The following is a 22,992-nucleotide window of genomic DNA, read 5'->3' on the forward strand; positions in this document are numbered from 1 at the left end:
TGTTGAATTTCATGTATTTAATTTTTTTTACATTATGTACGAACATAATAATCACAATATTTCATGAGAAAATTTTAAAACATTTTACAAAGCAATCTCTAATTTCTTCCACACCTCATGGTTAACCTTACTATTTTATTTCATGTTTCAGTTGATTTAAACTGTTTGGAATCATAATATGACGGACAATGAAGAATATTAGTTTCAGTAAATTTTATGAGATGATTTACTTATTACATTAAATATACAGTACACTCCCTATTTAACGCGGTTGTCGGGGGACATAACTTTTACCCGCGTTGTTTCATAACCGCGATGTTTCCATGTGACCAAGGTCAAAAGGCATAAAACACCGCCTGTGTTCTAATAGGTCGGCAAGCACGCACAGTATAGACGGCCCGCCTTTGTGCGGACTTTGCATCCGCAGTTTTCACTAAACGCGGGTGAAAAAATAAAAATAATAAATTTTAAAGATAAATATTAAATGTTGAATTTTTTTTTTCCGCATGCGGCGCACAGTTTGTCGCACGGCCTACGAGCGCGCCACACGCCGCCATACACATGTGCGGCACACAAGCTGCTGCTGCCAGTCTCGTGGTGTTAGCCACAGTATCTGCTTCGTCAGTGTCTGTAACAAAGTAAGTGCAGTGTGTGCGGTTACACACGATTCTGTGGTCAAAGTCTTCTAAATAGAAAGGCCATAGTAATACTTTAAAACGAATATGAATCGCAAAGTACAGAGTTTGATTGACAAAATAAAAATTCTAGATTTACGTACTTACAGATAGCGTGTCTTTTGCAGAAGTATGCAGCAGATACGTGAAAAACGATTCTAGCATTCGTACAATATAAAATAAAGAATCGTCTATCGTGTAAAGTGGTTAAACTTTGTTATCCATGCTTACAGTAAATTATAAATGGTCACATGTGGGATACAAAAATTGCGCCAAAATAATTTTAGCACAATCAGTGGCGCCGTATTAAAAAGTCTGTTAAACGTTATCTTTACTTATTCCATCAAACGCTGTGTCGAGTTGCTGAGTGTGTGTGGCTCGGATCGGCAAGTGTTATATTCCCCAGCCTCTGGTTAAAGGTCGGGAGGCCGCTACACATAAACATTTCCGGGGCTTGTTTACTACCTCACGGCAAAAGTGGTACAGTATGGTTCACGTAAGTATTGGACCACTGGGAATTCCTCGGCAAAGATTAAAAATACGCTAGCTGATTTACTTTACTATTTAATGTTAAAACATTATACCAAAGTAAAAAGATGAACATGTATAATACAACGAATAATATTACGTCTGTAGGTTCAAGTTGTAACAAAACATTTATGTGTCTCCGCTTGTCAACACACGTGAACACGAGAAGTGTGCAGACGGAAATGAGTGAACTACTCAAGGTCACCAGACTTCCCCCCTTTCGGCTTAATCGCCCCTCTCATCACTGGCACTTATATTCCACTCCTCCCGTCTACCCGGGTGTCTTGGTCGCATATTCTCGGCTCGCCTCTCCCCTCCCAGCGCGTCCCCTGTCCGATGCTTTATTTGTGGGTTAAAAAAATGTTAAGAACTAGTGTTTCAGAAAATAACACTGGGCTGGATTGGACCATAATTTGAAAACACTACAAGATAGAGGAAGAATGTACGGAGATATCTTGCTTAGAATTTCACTGCGGACATTTTCTACGCCTAGGCTTTTTTCTGCCCGATGCTTAGTTTGTGAGTTACAACGCAAAATTATCCTAATCGGCTGTCAACCATTTATTCCATTATTATTACAGTAGAACCTCGTTAATCCGTGACGCGCTAATTCGGGAATCGGATAATCCGGGACGATTTAAAAGTGCAGAAAAAAAAGAGAAGTAAAAATTGTCAGCGCTTAAAATTAACGTCACGCGGGCCGGCGGCCGGCAAACACTGCAAGCCTTCGCCAAACTCTGCAACGCTGTTTGTACCGACCCTTTGTGTCGTCCCCCTTTCAACTGTCACATTTGTCACTCTTTAAACTTGAGGGGGATGTCCTACTTCTGCTTCCCTTCTCCCTTTGTTTGTTTCCACCCGCCAACGCACGCACGGCAGGCGCCTGGCGAGTGACGTGTCTGGCTGGCATTCGGCTGGACGAAGTGGGATGAGTAAGGGGAGGGGGGGTACCCAAAATTTATGTGTGCAAGTTCAGCACGATCTTATCTTTCTCTCTTCGGCTGTTGTAAATGACCATGAACTAATGGCTAGGCAGTGCCGTATTTTTTTAAGCCGAGACTAATTCGAAGATGGCCTTTACCGTGAACGGATTATCCGGGTTTATTACTATTTTTTTTTACAGGATTTTAATCATCCGGGCATCGGCGGGTCCCAATTAACACGAATAATGGAGAGTTTACTATTTTTTATCCATCTGCTGCCAAGGCGCAGTAAGCCTCGGGAGATGTTACGTCACATGACCTTGGCCTTAACCCAGCTGCACGCTGGTGTCTGAGAAGCTTGACAAGACCTTCCGGGCTTTTAATCCCTAGTCCGTGAAATTCGGTAATCCGTGATTATCTCGGTCCCGACCATCACGAATTAACGAGGTTTTACTGTGTTATTATTATTATTATTCATTTCTGATTGGGGGACATGGTTTGACCCGCGATATACCCGATTCCGCGATCTATCGGGGCGCGGTATACCGGGAGTTTACTGTACCTCAATTTTTACCTCAAAGGAAAAAAGTTGCATATCATTAAATGATAAATATTTGTTTCCCATTAATATAGTTTATGAACATAACTTATTGTGATAATACCTACATTATTTAAATTGTGTTTTTGTAATGCTCTCCTATTGCAGTAAAACTTTTGGGCAAATTGAATAGCATATAGTCGATCTTTAACATAAGCTTTTGGAATACATAAATGTAATAAATAATGTTCTCGTGATTTCAACAATTAAATATTTCTTCGCATGAAAAAATTAACTAACTAAAAAAATATTTCAGTAAATTTATACTCAAGGACTAAAAATTTTTATTTTTATTTTAAATAATATTGTATGTATGTATACTTTTCTGAAAAAAAGTAGTTTCAAGAAAACAAATTTTCTTTTTTTTTAAATTTTGTTCTTGAAATTACTTGACAAGCGATATTGAACTTCAACTTTATACTTTCGGTATAGCACTTTTCGATTTATTTTCTCCAAACGGGAATTAAAAGTTATGAATAAATAACATTTTCCTCTATAATTATTGCAGCCGTATACTGAAAAGTTTAACTTTCCTTTATTTGCATGACGCGGAGCTCCTAACTACACAAAATTTTTGTTATTTATTTTGAACGTTATATTTATGTTTCCTTACAAACTTAAATGAACCTCTTAACATTTAATTTTATCAAAAGTTATACAATATAAGTATCATGTTAAAATATTTTTATGTGAAGTTGTGGCTATTTTGTTGTTAATAATGACACTCTTAAGTTTGAATGAAAGTGAGATATGATAAAATTATATTTGTAGTTAAAAACAGATAATTCATTACAAATTCAATCTTTTGTTACATGCATATTGCCAAATAAATTTTACAATATATTAAATTCTATGCATTTGAATCTAGTCGTATATTCTGCAGCATTAATTCCTATAAGCAAATACTTATTACGTACAATGTACTTTTAATCCTATCGTATAATTATGCAAAAAATTGTATCAAAAGTATTGTTTCTTCTATGCGGTTATGGTTGAAAAAGAAAAAAAGTAATTTATATTATTTTTAAATTCGGTTGTCAGTAAGAACGCGTATTTAGTGTAATACGACATATATTATTCTGTTTATTAAAACACTAGCTGCCCGACCCGGCTTCGCACGGCTATACTAATGGAAAAAAAATTAAGCCACATCTCCCATTTACAGTAATGGTAAATAAAAAAAAATTCAGTGAAAATTTATTACAATGCTGTATAATGTACCGGAGAGAAAATGAATAGCACCGATGGTTTCCCGACTCGTGCACGCAACGTACAACTAATGTACCCGTACTTCGCTACGGCAGTCTACAGGCAGATCACTCTTGCGCCGCTCATTATACATGCCCCTCCTTGTGGGTACGCCATTGCCGCGCGATGCCCGTTGCCATGGAGATGCAGAAGGCATGAACAATGCAAAATCCTGTTCTCATGCAGACAAAGTACCCACTGTTGCCTGGTTTTAACCACCCATGGGATCTAATTTTCGGATAATGTCATCCTGCGTAACATAAGGTACATTACCATGAAGTTTCAAGTCTGTAAAATATATATACTTGAAAAAAAGGGCAATTTTTGAAAATTTTAAGTACCCGCCAAAATTTCAACGGTGATGAGGACTGCACTAACAATGAAATAGTCGTTGCCATAGAGACTAATGAAGCATCAACAAAGCAACAGCCGTTGCCATGGTGATTTCCTACCAAAAACTGGAAATTTTGATATATTACGCCCCCGAAACTCCCCTTGGGATCGGATTTCCGCAGACTCCGTTCTTAGTGAGCGTCTACATCACAAAATGAGTAACTATGCTAAATTTCAAGTCAATCGGGTGTATAGTTTTAGAGATCTCGTGATGAGTGAGTCAGTGAGTGGTATTTTATCCCCTTGGGGGTAGAATTAAAATCCTTTCTTAGCGGATGCCTACGTCATAACATCTACCTGCATGCCAAATTCCATCCCGATCCGTCGAGTGGTTTGGGCTGTGCGTTGATAGATCACTATGTCAGTCAGTCACCTTCGAGTTATATATATATATATATATATATATATATATATATATATATATATATATATATATATATATATATATATATAGATTAGTATCGATAACTCTATTTTCTATTTATCTGTCTATGTTATATTTCAAATTGATTCTTTTTCTTCGGCTTATGACAGCAGAAAATTTTGTTTTATCGCATATATAATGTTTTTATGTTTTGCATATTATAATAATTAATCAGTTCGTATTGTTGGCGGGTGAGGCTTTTTCACAAATGGACGCGTTCTTGGCGGCTAGCAGGTAGGACGCGTGTATTACGCAGGCTGGATAGGGAAGTACGACTGCGGGCGAGCTCCATGATAGAAGCAACGGGAGAAGTAGCACTCGGCTATTTGTATAGGTTGGGATAGCTGTGCGAATGGTAGAACAGACCACGGGTCTATGGTGAAGAAAAAGGTCCCAAGCTCGACATCCCGACGATGAGACCGTTTACGATCTGTCGATGGATCATCAGGAAAGTCAACAACTTCTTCAGAAACTTGAGTCCCTCTTCCAAAATTCAGTTTAATACCTGGAGATGACTATATTCGGTGTTCTACCAAGCGAAGCATACTCTTAATTCATTACTAGTTGATGTTTAATATTTTGACGCAAAATAAAATTGTGAATTAGCTTACTTTGCTCATGCCAGGTTTTACAAATTTTGTCAAAGTTAATTAAATGAATAAAAATTGTGTCCCTTTGCTGCTGGCTACCCGCAAGAAATTATAATGGTGAATAATAATAATTTTAAGTCGACATGTAATATTATATGATTTTTATGGGATTGTGTTTTGGTAATGGTGTGTGTAACTGTCTTGTGTATTTTATTACATTCACTTCACGTAACGAATTGTCTGAACGTAATGTTATTGTTTGTTTGTTTTAATATTTCGTTTTATTGAACAAAGATATATAGTTTGCCGCTTCGAGCGACTACAGAAATGACAATACAATTAGTTTACAGTATTCCAAACATTTTAGTTTTCTCTACTGTACATGGGGCGAATATTTTTTATGTTATGTTTACTGAAACCATTATACGCGCTAGTGAGATGTTGCGATTGAGTAGAAGGGAAAATATGTCTTAAAACCCTGCGTAATGTTATGAATTCCATTCATTCGTTTACTCTGTGATCCGGAGGGTCTGTTGTTATGACTGAATACATGTGCACTTACTCCCTGTAGAGTGGCTTCATTGAGATGAAAGTAAAGCTCACGTTGATGAAATACTTATTAATTAAAAAATAAAAATGTTATTTTATGCTTCAATTTATGTAAGTGTCGTACACAGATTAAAAATGTAATGCAGTTCCTCAGTTTTATGTATATTGAAATTTGCTCATGTGTAGAGTAGTTGTTAAAAGCATAAAAAACATATGACGAATTGTTGTGTATTATTTCCATTAGGCGTGACCATGAAAATAGATAAGATTTTATCATTATGTGAAATCTACATTTGAAATGTTGGCGTTTAAATAATTTTAAGAAAGCGTGTGATCTTAAAGCACTATTTATCTATTTAGGAAGTAGGTAGTTTCTTTGATTTTAGAAGGTTTTTTTAAACAAACAACTAAATTAATTCAAAAATTTGAACTACTGCAAGCAAAAAATACTTTATTCCTTTTTTATTTAAAAATTAGCCATTGTATTCTACCTTGCTTACACTCTTATTATCGAAAAATATTTTTTTTTGACAGTGATTAATACCGTAAATTAATACACAAAACATACATGTTTTCGTATGATACAATAACAGCTAGTGACAGTGACGAAACCAAAATTATTTTGATAGTTTGTATAGAAAATTCCCAACAGTAGTGGTGGTATATTTAGGGATTTCTTTGTAGATGGGTAGACTACTATTTCACAATAAAAAGGAGTTATCGTCAATCATCAAAGCAGCCATATTTCGTATCTTCTTTGACAGCCTAAATACAGCACCAAATGACGTACTTGGCTAAAAATTAATTCCAGCTGCATGTGTAGATTCCGGGAGGAGGGTAGAATCTCAGGGTGGCCCAAACCTCCCTGAAATAAAAAAGTCCGTCTGAGGGGGCCCGCTTGCATTTGCAAAATCTTCACGTTATCCCGCGGGAATCATGGGAATCCTACAGATTTTCGCCTGTGATTCCAGCTATACATTTCACTGATACCTTGAGCACAACAGTCAGTGCACACAGAGTTCTTCCATACCACCCGCACTTGTCTTCGATAAAATCTGAACTCAGGTGGATTCAGCGTGACTGACAGCCTGCAGTCTGAATCCACCTGTAGGCCGCTGTTGCAACAGCTAAGAAATTTACACTGCTCGTAGTGAACAGTCTGTATGTAACTCGGAACGGGATTCCAGTTCATTCGTGTATACTTATTCATTATATTATGCAACGTTAAAGTCATTAAAAATATGCAAAAATAAAATGCTAAACATGTAATAAGTGCCAGAAAATAATAATATGCAGTAATATTTAGTGTAACTAAATACGACGTGAACCCTAGAATACAAAGTTGACGATGTGACGTTGGTGGGAACACTTGTTTGTTCCTGACATTTTTTTTCTTTACAGAATTTTAAAGTTAGTTTGACATGCACTTTCTCTTCAGGAAGTAAGTTAAAAATTTCTTTGTCGTTATTGCGATTTATAAAGTTGATTTGTGTCTAAGAGTAAAAATATTTAATATTATTTTCATCATTTTATTCCCAGTTTTATTACTCAATCTATTAGTAGGACGTGATTTCTCGTCGCGGTGCGGAAGACTTTTATGAATGAAAGCGTAACAGTTCGTGCAAAACCATTCATCACACAAATGTCAGTTAGAAAGTATAATGTTGGAAATTTTTTTAATTATATAATTTTTACAATTTTTTTTCTGAAAACACAAGCTAACACATCGATTGTTGGTGACAGCATTTTTTGTAATGTATGTAAATCTCTTAATTATGTAGAACGTTAATTAAAAAATAAAAATACACGTTTTAAACAGAATTGACGATTGTTTGCATTTCATGGATATGGACTGGATCGCAACAGTAATTTAATGTTTCAAGATGATAAACACTGTCAGGAAGCAAGCAAGGCAATGCGAGAACATTATCCTTTTGGTTGAATGTAGCGAAAGGGAAAAACAGTCACCTTTCTTGCCACGATCTTGTTCGCAGATAACGCAGGTATGAGCAGTAAATGGACTCCACACAATGACAACCCTCCCATTATTCCGCCCCCCTCGCTGAAACGCCCTCTTCCCCCTCCACCACGGCGCAGGCGACAGGCTCAGGTATATCGCCCCGCCCAACCACTGGCCGTAGCACGTGGCCAGTGGCCCACCGCGCTAAACATTTTTACTAGGGAGGCCCCTTAATGTGGAGCCTTGATATATTCTTTAAATGATCTAAGCAATGGGGAATTTTGATTTAATACAATTTCATGGACATACACCATTGCAGTTAGGCACTGTTTGTAATGGAAAACGTTCAACAACACCAATTAAGGGGGAAAAAAAATGAAAATATAAACCCACAGAGAACAAGTCTAAATCAGCTATGTCAAACAGATAAACCCAACGATGAACCTAAACAGGTTTTATGGACAAAACGACATAAGCACAGACAAACACAATCAAACTTAAATATCAGACAGCACATTAATTCCGTGGAAGGAATTTTGTCATGAAAAAAAAAATAACAGCACAGAAGAACACAGTGGGCTAACAAAGACAAGACAGTTTTAATAATAACAGTACATGCAGACAGAAAAGAAAACCTGGACAATGCAGGAAATATACGAACAAAACGATGAAGATAAAAAGACATTGTGGACAACACAATGCTGACAACATCAACGAACACAGGTTTCCTATGCCAAAACAGTTGCAATGTTTCGGGAACTGGAACGTGTTCCCGGCATCAGGAACAGAGAGACTGATTTTGTCGATGTTTCACAATGTCTGTTACAATTAACGATAACCTCGATAAATTCATGGTACAGTCTGTGTCGTGTCACTAGAATCAAACTTGACAGCTCTAAAGTGTCCCAGTTGTTACTTGAAAGCAACACATGATGCTTGTTTACTTTACAAACACTGTTGTTAGAACTCCAGCAGAAGGATGCGTAGAACTGTCAACACAGAGACAAGTGACACGGCACAAGCTGCAAGGCTGGAGGCTGCGAACCTACCGGGCCATGACGAACAGCTCTCGCACCATGCGGGAGCCCTCGCCTATGAACTTCTGGACGAGCTCCGAGCCGGACACTCTGATGAAGGTGCACTCCGTGTGGTGCGCCACGGCGCGGGCCAGCAGCGTCTTGCCTGGAAACACACACACACGCCCACTTAAAACCACTGATGGATACACTGGATACTCAAATTTGCTTAACCAAGCCAACAATTTTTCTAGTTCATCGTGCTTCTAGCGGCCACATTTCTGTAAAATGATTTACGATTTGTGATGATGACTATGAAATAAATTAAACTCTTTATCAGCAATAGAAAACATTTTGTTTTTTATTCTTCTCATTGCAAAATTGTTGGCAAACTAAAACATTGTAGGACTATGAACGTACATCTGACAACACACTAGAATGGCAAGGATGGAAGGATTTGTAATTTTTTCCCCCTTCCAGACAAAGGTGCCAACAGACACGACTGCGAACATAATGTATCTTCAATGTATTGAATACACAGTGTTAGCTAGCACTAACATGTAGCACTAGTGTTTTAGCAGTTTGTTTTTGTATACAATCCTATTTGAACAATCTACAACTATGGTGCAGCAATGATTGTAAACAAAAACTTCACAGATAGGATAATGTTGGAATAGTTAGGTTCTTAAAACCTTTTTTGCATTTATTGAAGATTAAAAAGCAAACCTTTTAAGCAGGAAATGAACTATTCATGAAATTTTATATGCAGGAAATAAATACACTGTCCTTATGGGGAAACTTTTGGGACTATAAAAATGTGCCATAAGCAGGAATATTATAATAGGGTTCTACTGTATACTAAACAGATAATCTGGTAACAAAACAACACAGAGAAGCATACATTAACCTAGTGATATGACTAAACAGATATTCTGGATGCTACAACAACAGCACAGTAAAACACAGTAGACTTTCTAAAACAAAACAGTTGCTACCGTTGTGGTTGTGGTGTCTATAATATCTGTTCTGTCACATCACCGAGATCAGCTGTGCGTCTCTGTGTTGTCGTCGTGTTGTCTACATGATCCAACAGGTTTGCCTGTTTGTAGCTGTATTGTCCAAGTTTTTTTGTCTTTTTAAGTGTTCTTGTTGAAACTGTTTTGTCATTGTTAGTCCACTGTATCCATCTGTTCTGTATTACTTTTTTAAAACTTTTGACATAAGTTGAGTTTGTCTTGTTTTCTGTGAGTTGTCATGTTCATTTTTTTTTGTCAGTACTCATGACACTCTGTGTAACAAGCAAAAATTTAAAATTACATCTTTTGTAACTAGGGCACACAACTGGGAGATAAAACACAGGTTGTGACAAGCCGCCCACACTTCAATTACGCTACTCCGCATGCCCCCCAGGAAGACTCTAGAACAGGAAAGTACTTGAAACCAACTAAGTGGTCCACGGGAGCATCTAACAATTTAATGACGTAAATGAGAAGCATTACAATAGACTGCTGTATGTCACTGTCATGTTCATGTTATTAAGCATAGTATATTCTACCACTGTGCACAGATTTCTTAGTAATGGACTATAAGCCGTACAATGTCACGATGCTCTGCTGCCAGTCCGTCCAGCCGGATGAGTTCCCACTTACATCACAGAAGCTACCACCGCCAAATTTTAAAAAAAACTGGAACATAACCGAGAGTATTAAACCCCACGTAAAATAAACGCAGTGCATTTAAAAAATAACCTATTTTTATAAGCTTTCATTGTGATTTTTTTAAAATTTCTTCCTGATTATTTACATTTCGGTGTCAAAACTTCTGATTTTTCAACAGTTCCAGAAAATGTACTCGCAAAATCAGGTTCCTCGTGTATCGTGCTAAGTTAGTACTACATGATCTTTATAGTTCATGATATAATATGAAGTTCCAACTCGCCAATGAATGCACAAACATCTACAACAGAAAGTCCTCTAAGAACAGGAGGACTCTCCGGCAGCCCTGGAGCAGAGAGGCAGGCACGGACCTGTGCCCGGCGGGCCGTACAGCAGCACGCCCTTGGGCTGGGCGATGCCGAGGGCGTCGAACAGCTCCGGGTGCTTGACGGGCAGCTCGATCACCTCCTTGATCTCCTTGATCTGCTTGTCGAGGCCGCCCACCATCTCGTAGGTGCTGTCCGGCACCTTCTCCACCATCATGAGCGACACCAGCGGGTCCACCTGCCACACCGGGCGCACCAGCACGTCACCCACGAGTTTCCATGAACTTCCCGCGGCTCACTTGGTGTTGCTTTTTGGGGGGAAAAGACGTTGCTTTCAAATATATCACCTTAGCAAAATATAACTGGCTTTATAATGATTATAATACATATTCTCGTTATTAACTCCCAACAGTCTTGGTAGCATGGTAGTAAGGTGTGTGCTTCATGAGCATGAGGTCTGTGGCTCATATCTCATAGAAAAAAAATATTTTTTTACTATTTAATATTAAAATAAAATATTATAATAAAATATTATATAACATTTACGTTGAATCAACTCAATTAGGTTAACGTTTGATGTAAAAAATATTTACAGACGGATTTCCGTCGTTTCAGCAAAAACAAATACACAAACATATATTTAATGTAATATGTTTTAAAATTTTTCAGATTTAACACTTTAGCATAAAAATTTTTAGTGAATTTTTACCAGATGGGCAGTATTTAATATAATTCCTTGTCGAAAATTAAGTCCAAATCCGGGATCTATTGGACAGCAACTTTCAGTTTGAAAATACTTCAAAGAAAGTGCCATATTCGTAATGCTTTAGAGTACCAAAAATATGTTAAATATCTTGAATGCCATGTATGTCCCAAAACAATTTTCCTGACTAATAAATCATAGGTATTTTTAAAGTTCCTATGATATTTTGTTATGACTTTTCAAGTTTACAAAATGTATTATAGGATAGTTTCACTACCATAAAGTTTTACCTTAAAATGCAAACTTTTAATATATTTATCATGCTCAGCATTGTTTTAAAGAATTTTACATTACATTTGGTTCTGAGTTTCACATTATAAGTTTATGTGCAACATGAGAACACATGAATACGCTCGTTACTGAGGTTAGATGTTAACACATCACTGGCGAGTAGTGAAAGACATACTTATATATATTTTTTTTAACTTTCAACAATAAATTTCATGTATTGAGGATCTATTAAGATTTTTTTTTGTAATAAGTTGTCATAAAGTCTACGTTTTTTATAAAATGCCAGTTTTAAACACCACATTAATTCATAGTGCTCACGTGTTTACTGTTGGCACAAGGGAATCAGAGCAGTAGTCCGGTTCCCCGGTCCGGCTGTGTGGCTTCGGGTACAATCGGAATACGTGAAAATAGCCAAGATCTTAGTTTCAGTGTGAAAAGCGGACAACTGACAACGGATCACGGCATTTAGTGTGCAGTGAATGTTGAAAAAACAGTTCTGTGCTAAACAACTTTTTTATAAACACGTTATATTTTATGTGGTCTCTAATATACATTGCACCGGCTACTTACAATTTTTAATAAGAATTACTGTAATGACTACAGATTCACGTTTCTAGCAATGTTAATGTTTCCGGCTCCCAGTCAACGTAGCTCACGTGTGAGCGTGGCAAAGCGAGAGAGAGAGGCAAGAAGTGCACGCACCTTGTTGGGCAGGATCTTGTGGAGGGTGTAGCTCTCGTTGCGCAGCGCCACGCGCGAGTTGGCGGTCACGTCGTTGATGTCTATGTTCTTGTCGAGGTCGACCACGAACTTGCCCTCGGGGTGGACCTTCACCAGCACCTTCTTCTTGTCCATGGGCTTGACCACCTCGCCCACGTAGGAGCCCTGCTCCTGCAGCAGCTGCAGCTCCTCGCGCAGCATGCGCACTGCACACCACACGCAGCATGCGACACTCGCTAGTAACCCTCGCTAGTAACACTCCCGACCCCACCGCCTGCTTACACAGATCATCATTTTTTTTTAATTTCCCTGCCTACCTACCAAAAAAACTAGAGCTGAGAAATAATTTTGCTCTTATTGGAACTTCACATCAACATCCAAACCATTTTTCATATTTAATTAAGTACAGACTGAAGGCAACTAGTTTCAGTGACGTTTCCTGCAATTGGTGCCTTTAAGTGACTTCTGCGACTCCGCAGACACAACAGTATAACGTAATGTTCTATCACGTGTGCGGTTTGATGCATTGTTGACGAACCACCAGAGATGTTTCCTTCTGAAATTCTTACCGACACAGTGCTACCAAAATTAATTACATACTTAATGAAACATCCCAATACACTGCTCTTCACAGTTATACTAGCAGCAACTTATTATGAAGGAAATTTTCATAAGTGGGATTTTCTTAAGAGGGTATAACTGCATTTAAATATTTGGAAATGCAATATGTTGACTTGTAGTTGGTTTTATCTTAAAATTTTTCATCAGTTTGTGAATGTGAACCACAAGAGAGGTCCTTACAGCCTCATGGAGTCTGTATTCCCCTGTAATACCTGTTTCTGTAGCGAGTTGAAACTGAAACTTCTCCAAATGGGTTAATTCCTGCACGAATGGGACAACCTAATTGACAAATTGTGATCATCTCACACTTTTTGTGGCTGCAAGCTTAAAATAACATGTACTCTTCAGCTTCATTAATCCCATAGCTCACAGAATGGGAACTGTTAAAGATGGTGAGCAAGTATAAGACAAACAAAGAGACAAAGAGATATGGCAAATGTTCACTTACTTCATACAGTCAATTATGTTTTTTGTAGGCTTATTCCAAGGCACTAATGCAATGATATTATGTGTTATGAGTATTATGATGATATAGTCTGTTAGTGTTAAAGTTTTTTGTAGTTACTGTACGTTTGGTATAATAATATTTTAGTGTATGGTGTGCCCCAATTTTAAATATGTACACTTCCAAACAAAAGCACTTTAAGAGTTTCCGAAAATTTTACACTAGGAAAAATTACTACCTAGGTATCTGTAATATTGCTTTTTAAGACTAAAGATTAATTTTTGAATTAGTACTCTCTTAATAACCTTTCTTACCTTTTGCATTAAGTTCATTTCTCTGAGCTTGAAGACGGCGTAAATTCTGACTCTTTTCTGCAACAATAAGTTGAAGTTCTTCAATTTTCGTGATATAATATGGTCTGAAACCTTCACCTTTAGAAAGTTTATCATCCACTTCCATCTGAAATAAAAAAAAAATTATTAATTATGAAACCTTCAGTAAAACATGAAGACTTTTAATGATTAATTTTGCAGGAGTTAGTAAGCGTTATAAGGTAGACTACTTGATAAATACTCCCAAATAAAAGAAATAGGTTAATTCAAAATTCAATAAGAGAAGTAGGTAGCTTGCAAACAATTAAGCAAAACATATGTACCTACCAGTGCCACACACACAGTAAGCGAGCAAAGAGGGCTATCTACTAAAGTGGTTGAAAAAAGTAAATTTTTGTGTACTGAATTCTAACACTAGTGTGAGAAAGTTCCATATTCACATGCTAATCTATGGAAACTTTTTTTTTCCTGTGTTAAATCTAGTGCCTGCAAAAGGACTTAGTGCTAAGTTAAAAAGGAAAAAAAGAAATTATTACTTTAATGATTAAATTTCAAATTTCACAGATTAATAATTCTGACCTCTCTATGTTAAAGTAAGTTACTTCAGTTTTATGAAAATTCTAATGTATTTATTATTTTTACATAAAGACATTGTTGTATTATACACGCACGCGTGCGCCCACCTGCCCGACCCCACCCCCCACCCACACACCCACATACACCCACACACACACAAAACACACACACAAAACACACACACAAAACACACACACAAAACACACACTCATGCATGCACACATACAGAGTTTTTTTTACTAAATTGTTCCAATGAGAAATTTTATGTATTTAACTACATATTTTATAAGAATATATTCAGTTTTTCACCCATTTTGAATAATTTATTGCTGAAATGATCCAGAACTTAATACATAGAGGTGGATGAAATTTGAGCTCTACCAATGCCCTAACCAATCATCCAAGGCATGGTAAAATATGTTGGTTCATTACTATCAGTCAATGACGTTATCTTCGAATCGTTCTTTAGTTGAATTATGACATAAATGCGATAATTTGAATTTTAAAATGACCACAACAATGAACTATAGAATGTCTATGTGAAAAAATTTATAAGATCTTGGAAAAGAAGATAAGGAAGGGCATGGCAGGAAAATGGCGTGAGAAGCAGCATAGACTTAGAGAGGGGAGGTCTACCATGAACCGATTGTTGCCATACAACAACTGATGGAAAGAGGTTATGAACGAGGGAAAGATCTCGTAATGATATTCCTGGATGTGAAGATGGCGTACAATAGTGTGTTTGGCAAGCTATGGAAGAAGCTGGTATTAAAAAAGAGGTAATGATTAGACTGAGTAATATGTATAGACAAAACAGAAGCAGTGTGAGAACTGGAAGAGGGATGACGAAGTCATTCAAACAAGCCAATATAGTGAAGCAGGTTATTGCATTGTAGTGTTGAAGAGAGTAAATGAAAAGATTAGAGACGGAAAGATAAAGGCCATTTTATTTGCTGATTACCTATATGATTGTGGGGGGATAAAAGAAAAGTGAGGTGCAAGAGCAACTAACAACATGGAGTGAGGAAGTGAGGAAATGTTGTATGAGATTCAGCACTAAAGAGTTAAGTGATGGTCATGATTGGGAATAAAAATGAAGCAAGGAGAAGTTTGAATTAGATGGTGTTGAGTTGAAAAAGGTTAAGCCTTCAAACATCTAGGAAGTATATTGGAGGGAAGGGGCAAAAACAAGGACAATGTAAGATGAGGACAACAAGAGGATGCAATCTACAGGTGTGTGAGGGATTTGACATGGAACAGGAAGCTGCCATCAAAATGCAAATAAGTGCTGTACAATACTCACTATGCGCCCACAAACTGGAAGCAGTTGATGATTTATTTATTTATTTATATTTGTAACATGCCCACCAACAGTTTGGGAACATTTTAGGTGGGTACAACTTACAAACAGATATACTAAACATTATAGTCTCTACATGCATGCATGCGCCAGACCCATGTAGGCGTGATGATGAAGTATGATGAAGGATGGAGGTTGAATGATTGCTAATTAATGTGGATGATAATGATGGATGGATGATGAAAGATATATGATGAACGATGGATGATGACTGATGATAAATGATGATTTATGAAAGATGAATAATAATTAATTGATTATGAATGATAGATGGATGATGGTTGATACATTATGAATGATGGTTGAATGATTAATGTAATGAATGAGAGATGATAAACAGTGGATGATAAATAAGGGATGGTGATCATGGATGTGTGATTTATGATGGTTGATGAAGGTTGGATAATGAATGATTGATGGATGAATGGATTATGGTTGATAGGTTGATGGATGATGGATGGATGAAGTATGATAAATTGTTGATGCCTAGATAATGATAAATGTTGATGGATGATTGAAGGATGATAAATATTAGATGATGAATGATTGTGGATGATGGTAATGATTTATTTTGTTGACTAATGAATGATTGTTCAATGGTTAATGTAATGAATGAGGTATGATGAATGATTAATTTTTGATGATGAATGGAAAAAGGATGGATGATGAATTAAAAAGGCTCATGGATGATGTTGGATTATGAATGATGGATTAATGATGGATGATTGATTGGTGAATATTGGGTGGTTGGTGGAAGAATAATATAAAAATGATGGATCATGGATGTATGTTTGATGGATGGATGATCAATGATAGAAGGATAATGCATGCTGGATGGATAATGAATACTAGATAGATGAGAACATGGATGATTAATGGAGGATGGATGAATGATAGATGATATTGATAGATGATGACTGATGGATGGAAAATGGATGGAGAAAAAAGGATGGATGATAGTTAAAGGATTTAAAACGGATGTTGGATATAATGGATGGTGTATGTTAGATGATAAATGATTGATGGATGAATGGATAATCAAAAGAATTATAGATAATTTATGGACGGATGATGAATGACAAATGGATGATGGATGGTGAAAGATGGATGATTTTGAATGATGGCTGGAAAAGGAATGCTGGGTGAATGATGAATGATGGGAGGTCGATGAATGCTGGATGGGTGAAGAATAATGGGAGGTTAATGGATGATGAATGAATAATGAATGATGGGTTTTGAATGATGAATTATGGATGGAAAATGGTTGGATAATGGATGTATGATGTATAGATGATGGATGATGTATGTTTAATGGATATTGATTGATAATTGTTGATGAAAGACACATAAATTATTGAAAAATGAATTTTTTACTGATGAATAACTGATGGATGATTGTTGGATGGATGATGAATGATGATGGGTGATGATAGATGGAAGACAAATGATAGATGAATTATTGATGGATGAATGATAACGTTAAAACGGTTACCAAATTATATGTACAGTTCTTGAAATATCATAATGCGCCCCCACAGAATTATTATAAAATAATTAAGGAACTGAATAGATTAATTTTAGAGTTTTTTTTTATGGCAGTATACGAGGTGTGGCTATTAAATAACCGGACTGATGCTGCCACCAGCAAACTGCGAGCGTGCCGCGACATGTTTGAACATGACTGTGTCCTTCCCCCACCCTGAGCTCGCTAGACAAGCCAGTCGGTCACTCAGTTTCACTGCAGCAGTCTACGCACTAGTGATGCGTCGGAAAAATGCCAAGTGGTCAGGCGGAGCAACGGGATAACCTCAAGTTTCTGGTTAAACTAGAGAAAACTCCCACAGAAGCAATGTTGAAAGAAGTCTACTGGAATTAATGTTTATTCCGCACACAAGTTTTTGAGTGGTTTAAACAGTTTAAAGAAGGGCGTGAAACGACCGAAGACGATCGGCACCTAAAACGGCCCTCAACGTCAAAAACGGACTAAAACATTGAACAAATTGGTAAATTAATCCGGGCTGATTGTTGTCTGAGCATCCGAGGGCTTGCTGAAATGACAGGAATCAAAAAAGTAAGTGTTTGACAGATTTTTCATGAATCATTTAACATGCAGAAGGTTTGCGCAAAAATAGTGCAGAAACTCCTTACACCCGAGCAAAAGGAATCAAGACAGAGTCCTTAACAACATCGCCACTAATCCAGATTTGTTAGACAAGGTAATTATTTGTGATGAATCGTAGTTTTTTACTTACGATTCCGAAACAAAGAGGCAATCCATTCATTGGAAGAGCCCAAGCTCGCCAAGGCAAAAAAAGCCAGGATGAGCAAATCCAAATTCAAAGCAATGATGATTTTTCTTTTTCGACATTCGTGACATTATCTAAGTTCACTGGGTGCCCGAGGGTCAGAAGGTCAATCAACAGTTCTACATAGAGGTTTTGAAGGCCCTACGCAAGCGTATGAGAAGGTAACGACCCCATTTGTGGAAGACCAAGTCCTGGATCCTTCACCAAAACAATGCACCAGCCCATTTTGCCTTGTCTGTGAAAGCATTCCTCGCAAAATACGGCATCACCGTGTTGGAACATCCACTGTACTCACCCGACCTTGCCCCCTGTGACTTTTTTCTATTTCCCAAGGTCAATTCAGCTCTGAAAGGGGCAAGATTTGAAAGTGTGGAAGCGGTTCAAGTAAAAGCAACAGAGGTTCTCCACCAGCTGACAGAAGAGGACATCCAACTGCTTCCAAAAATCGAAACATCATATGGAGCAGTGTAGGGATTACCAAGGAGAGTACATTGAAGGCAATAAAACTTCTGCTGTAATTAGCGATGAATAAAAAGTGTTATGACTTCAGTCCGGTTATCTAATATCCATACCTCGTATAACCAAATCCAACCGACATTTTTAAGATATCACATTATTTGTAGTATAATAGTATAACCTAACAAATACTTAAAATGATAATCTCAGGTTAACTACTAGGAGAATCCCAAAGCCCCCTTAGGAAATGATTAAAAAAACCCAGACCTGCCAACATTCAAATTTAAAAAATCATGAGGTCCTCGATAAAAATTTTTAGGCCCATAAATACAGGTTAGATATAAAAAACAACAAATAAGAAACTTTAAATTTAAGTGACATGCCTGTACATATGTTACATGGTCTCTGCTTCAAAATTTATTTCAACAAATTATAGGTTGCAGATTTAATTTAGTTGAACATAATTTAGCGCTGTCATGTAGTGATCATGCAGGCCGCAACTAAAAAATATGTAAAATAACATTCTGCTCGTATAACACTATTATCACTGTTCACAGCAAAATTAATTTTTTTATTGGAAGCAATACACTTCACGTGTTAGTTGTGTTTTTTTGTAGCTACATGTTTCACAATGTCTCCTCTTCCACTATGAGAGATAGAAAAATCAGCACGGCACACGCTACAAAACGCAAAATTGCTTCCTTTACGTGACTCGAGTATTGATGGAAACTCGTTACTGTAAGCTTTCATTTGTAACTTTTACAAACAAAATCTTGAGGCCCCGAAAAATCGTGAGGAAACACTATTTTGGCGTGAGGGCGTGAGATGGACCTTAAAATCATGAGCCTCACACCAAAATCGTGAGAGTTGGCAGGTCTGAAAACCTGTTAGGAAATGGAAACAAGCGTTTTGAATTACTCCCCAAATAGCGGCTCTTTTTCAGCAAGGCCTGAATTTCATAACACCACCCTTTTTCAGGTGAACTAAAGAACATGTGTCCCACTGTTTTCCATTTCCCCCCACCCTTTCCCCGGAATAGCAATGCTTATGCTGCTGCATCATTACTAAAATCAATTTTTTTGGGTTAAGTATATTATTCGATAACATACATACTACTGGTTGGAAAGAAAGTAGGAGAAATGTATAACTCATGTCATTAGTCAATGATGATAAACTTGAATGAAGGAACGAAGAAAAATATTGAATGTAATATTGACAGCAATGAAAGACAAATAGCACCATGAAAATAAATACAAATGATAGTGTGAGTTTTGGAGTGAAAACTGTGGTTGTGTCACAAATATGAGTTAAGTAATAAGTGGAATGTAATATGTATCTTTATAAAGTGAATAAATAAGTACACAATAAGTATTTAGTAAGAAGTAAGAAATTTATTTATGTGTGTGGTAATGAGTGTATTAGTCACAAAAAAAGAGCAAGGTTGTGATTATTTATACTGACTTTAAACTATTATTGCCATAATTGAAAGAAAGGTAAGTGGTTTTTTATGGCTTTTATTTGTGATTTGCAGTTGTTTTTTAAGTGCATTTTATTTGCTGTTAGGTGACAGATATGTTGTGTGTGATTTGCGATGTTACTTGAAATACTTTCTTTGGTAAGGTAAGTCATAAAATTTATTAGGTAATGGAAATTTGTTTGTTTTCCTATAGATTAGTTTTGCAATTGATGAAATGATTGAAAAAAAGCAAATGTTTTGGTGAGAGTAGGTCTGCTAATACAAAAAATTATATACGTTTGCATCACGTTATGGTAGGGATATTGATGAAGTCATCAACAAGGCTGTGCTGAAGTAAATACGACCTGTAAGTTCTTATGGTACAAGTGCGGGTATGGGCGTTTTGGATGGGGAAGATTCACATGTTTGTTTAGCACAAGATATTGTTATTGAGAAAATTAAATAAGAGTACGGAATATATTTTTGTTATTGTGTTCTATACTATAATAGGTAGGGCTGAAGTGTAACTTAATGATATCTGAAAGTTTAAATCATAATGCAATACAATCAAAGATTATGATGTACAAATGTGGTGTCACATAATATAGGCCTACTTAATCGGGTGGAACTGTAGTATAGAACATGATACCGTAAATATGATATTAATGGTATCCTGTTATTAACTAGAAGAGGTAGGGCTATAGTATACTTTATGATACCCAGAATGTTAAAATCATTTTGAAAAAAAAAAATTATGAAGTTTAGTATCGCCAATGTATAAAACGTGGCAGGATTATTGTGTACATATGATAACGTGGGAAATATATCTTCCGTATTGTACTCTATACTTGAATAGTAAAGACTATGGTATAAATTATATCTTAGTTTAATAAAAAAACTTATTTTGTGAAAAACAAGCACGTGAATGAACCCCATATTCCCCCGTTTGACCCGTAAGAATGTAGATGTAGTAATGACGTCAATGTTATGTTGGCGACATCATCAATTTTAAGGTATGTCCACACTGGTGCGTTTTTACTTGCATCAAAGGCATGCATCTAGCGCACGGAGGAACGCAACTGACGAATGTGTTGTTGCATGCGTCATCGGAGTTGAACGGGGTGAGTGAACGTAGCGCACACAGTGTTGAAAGCCGATCCGTACAACTCTGGGATTTCATACGTCTTTCCTTGCGCTTTTGATATTTTTGAAGCCATGCCGTCTGCGGTTGAGGAGACTTTAAAATTTTATAGAAGACTATAAAAAGTGTCCTGCTTTGTGGGATGTTTCCTCAAAGTTGTATACAAACAAAACCGTTCGAAACGACGCGTTAAGTAACTTGGGAAAGAAGTATAATCTTTATGTTCAGGGTTTAAAAAATAAAATAAAAAGCTTATGCTTTTCGAAATAACACAAAAAGTTTGTAAGAAAAAGACGGGTTCTGGGGCTGATGAGAGGTACGAATCACCATTGGGGGTTCAATTTTTCGCTGAACCATTCTCAATAAAGTGTCAAAGTTGGCTTCTGACACCCTTGAGAAATTTGTGAAAAGGGCAAATTGATAATTGCCTGTGCTTTTTCTTCTTTTTATCACTATTAATTACTAAATAAACTGCACTTATCACAACAAGTGAACATCTATCGTGAGTGTTGAACGAAACTGACGCACCAATTTAGACAGGTATAGCTTGCGTCAGAGGCATGCGTTAGACGCATGCAGTTGAAGGAAAGTTGAAAAGAAAGAGGAATTGCAAGTGGAAAGGAAAAAGGAAGATGAAAGCGCATAAGTGTAGACATAGCTATATGGTATTGCGATCTATACTCCTCCCAAATTTTTTTTAAACTCCAGCAACAAATAGATGCATCGCACATTATGCAATTACAAATATTAAATAAGTACTTAAAATTGTAGAACTTTATGTACAGGTTATGATCGACCACTCATCCTCTCTTTCCGTATATAATTAGTGTAAAAACCAAACTTTTCTAATAATCAAAAGTAGTCTCACTTAAAAAGAATACGTAGGAAATAATCACAATTAATAACTTATCGGTAATTATTACAAAATACATACCTCAAAATTTGTCAGTGTCATGATTGCAGCATACAAATACAGCAATTATTTTGTAAATGGCAAATGTTTTGTTTCACATATATTTTTTTTTACTAACACAGTGTCGCCATCTAAGAAACAGAGATTAGAAACTGTAAAAATGTTGCCTTCGTTAAATTTTAATATGTTTTATATTATTATGTATAATGTATTTTTCTGTTGCTTATAGTTCAAACATTTGAATTCATAAAATGTTAATATATAAAGATTTTATAATTATTGTTCGATTGATCCATCCCAAACGCTGCTTTGCGGCATGTTGGCCAAACTATCTTCACCAGTTTATAAACAAACAATGGCCATCGATGACCAGCTGGCTGACGAAAAATAGTTTCAAGTAAAAAAAAGAAAAAGAATACTGTGTTAATCCATCAATGCATACTTAATACTTAGGAAATGTGACGCGGCCTAAAAATTTATATAATATATGCCATCATTACAGACCCACATATTCAATGATTGAACCGTAATGCAGTATATTTTTTTGCAAAGTGATAATTAATTAAAAGGATGGCCAGCGCAGATGTAATTTTTACTATTTTCTACATTGTATTTTCATTGTGCTTCGTATTTCCTCCAAGTGAATTTGTGTCTGCTGGTTTGACAATTCCTACGTTATGTTCTTCATGGCTGGGAAGTGAGAATGAGATGTTCGTGCAGTACCACATACGTCGCAGCGCAGCAACAATGCTGATCCATTCTTTTATCCCTCTTTGTAAGTGCCATTC

At 36.6% G+C, this 22,992-nt stretch overlaps 2 protein-coding genes across 2 annotated transcripts in view; one reads left to right on the forward strand and one right to left on the reverse strand.

Moving 5' to 3' along the window:
* The window catches only part of LOC134536666 (26S proteasome regulatory subunit 8), a 45,359-nt gene extending 22,799 nt beyond the window's left edge, over nt 1-22,560 (reverse strand). The window contains exons 1-5 of the mRNA XM_063376496.1: nt 22,226-22,560; nt 13,979-14,123; nt 12,581-12,804; nt 10,930-11,122; nt 8,937-9,069 (exon numbers count right to left, since the gene is read on the reverse strand). Coding sequence (XP_063232566.1) covers nt 8,937-9,069; nt 10,930-11,122; nt 12,581-12,804; nt 13,979-14,123; nt 22,226-22,246 — 716 coding nt within the window. The 5' untranslated portion in view covers nt 22,247-22,560. The remainder of the gene's footprint in view (nt 1-8,936; nt 9,070-10,929; nt 11,123-12,580; nt 12,805-13,978; nt 14,124-22,225) is intronic.
* A 214-nt stretch (nt 22,561-22,774) lies between these two features.
* Nucleotides 22,775-22,992, forward strand: part of LOC134536667 (E3 ubiquitin-protein ligase TM129) — a 34,184-nt gene continuing 33,966 nt past the window's right edge. Inside the window, exon 1 of the mRNA XM_063376497.1 lies at nt 22,775-22,979. Coding sequence (XP_063232567.1) covers nt 22,775-22,979 — 205 coding nt within the window. The remainder of the gene's footprint in view (nt 22,980-22,992) is intronic.

This window comes from Bacillus rossius, chromosome 11 (genome assembly GCF_032445375.1).
Source record: "Bacillus rossius redtenbacheri isolate Brsri chromosome 11, Brsri_v3, whole genome shotgun sequence".
Lineage (NCBI taxonomy): Eukaryota > Metazoa > Arthropoda > Insecta > Phasmatodea > Bacillidae > Bacillus > Bacillus rossius.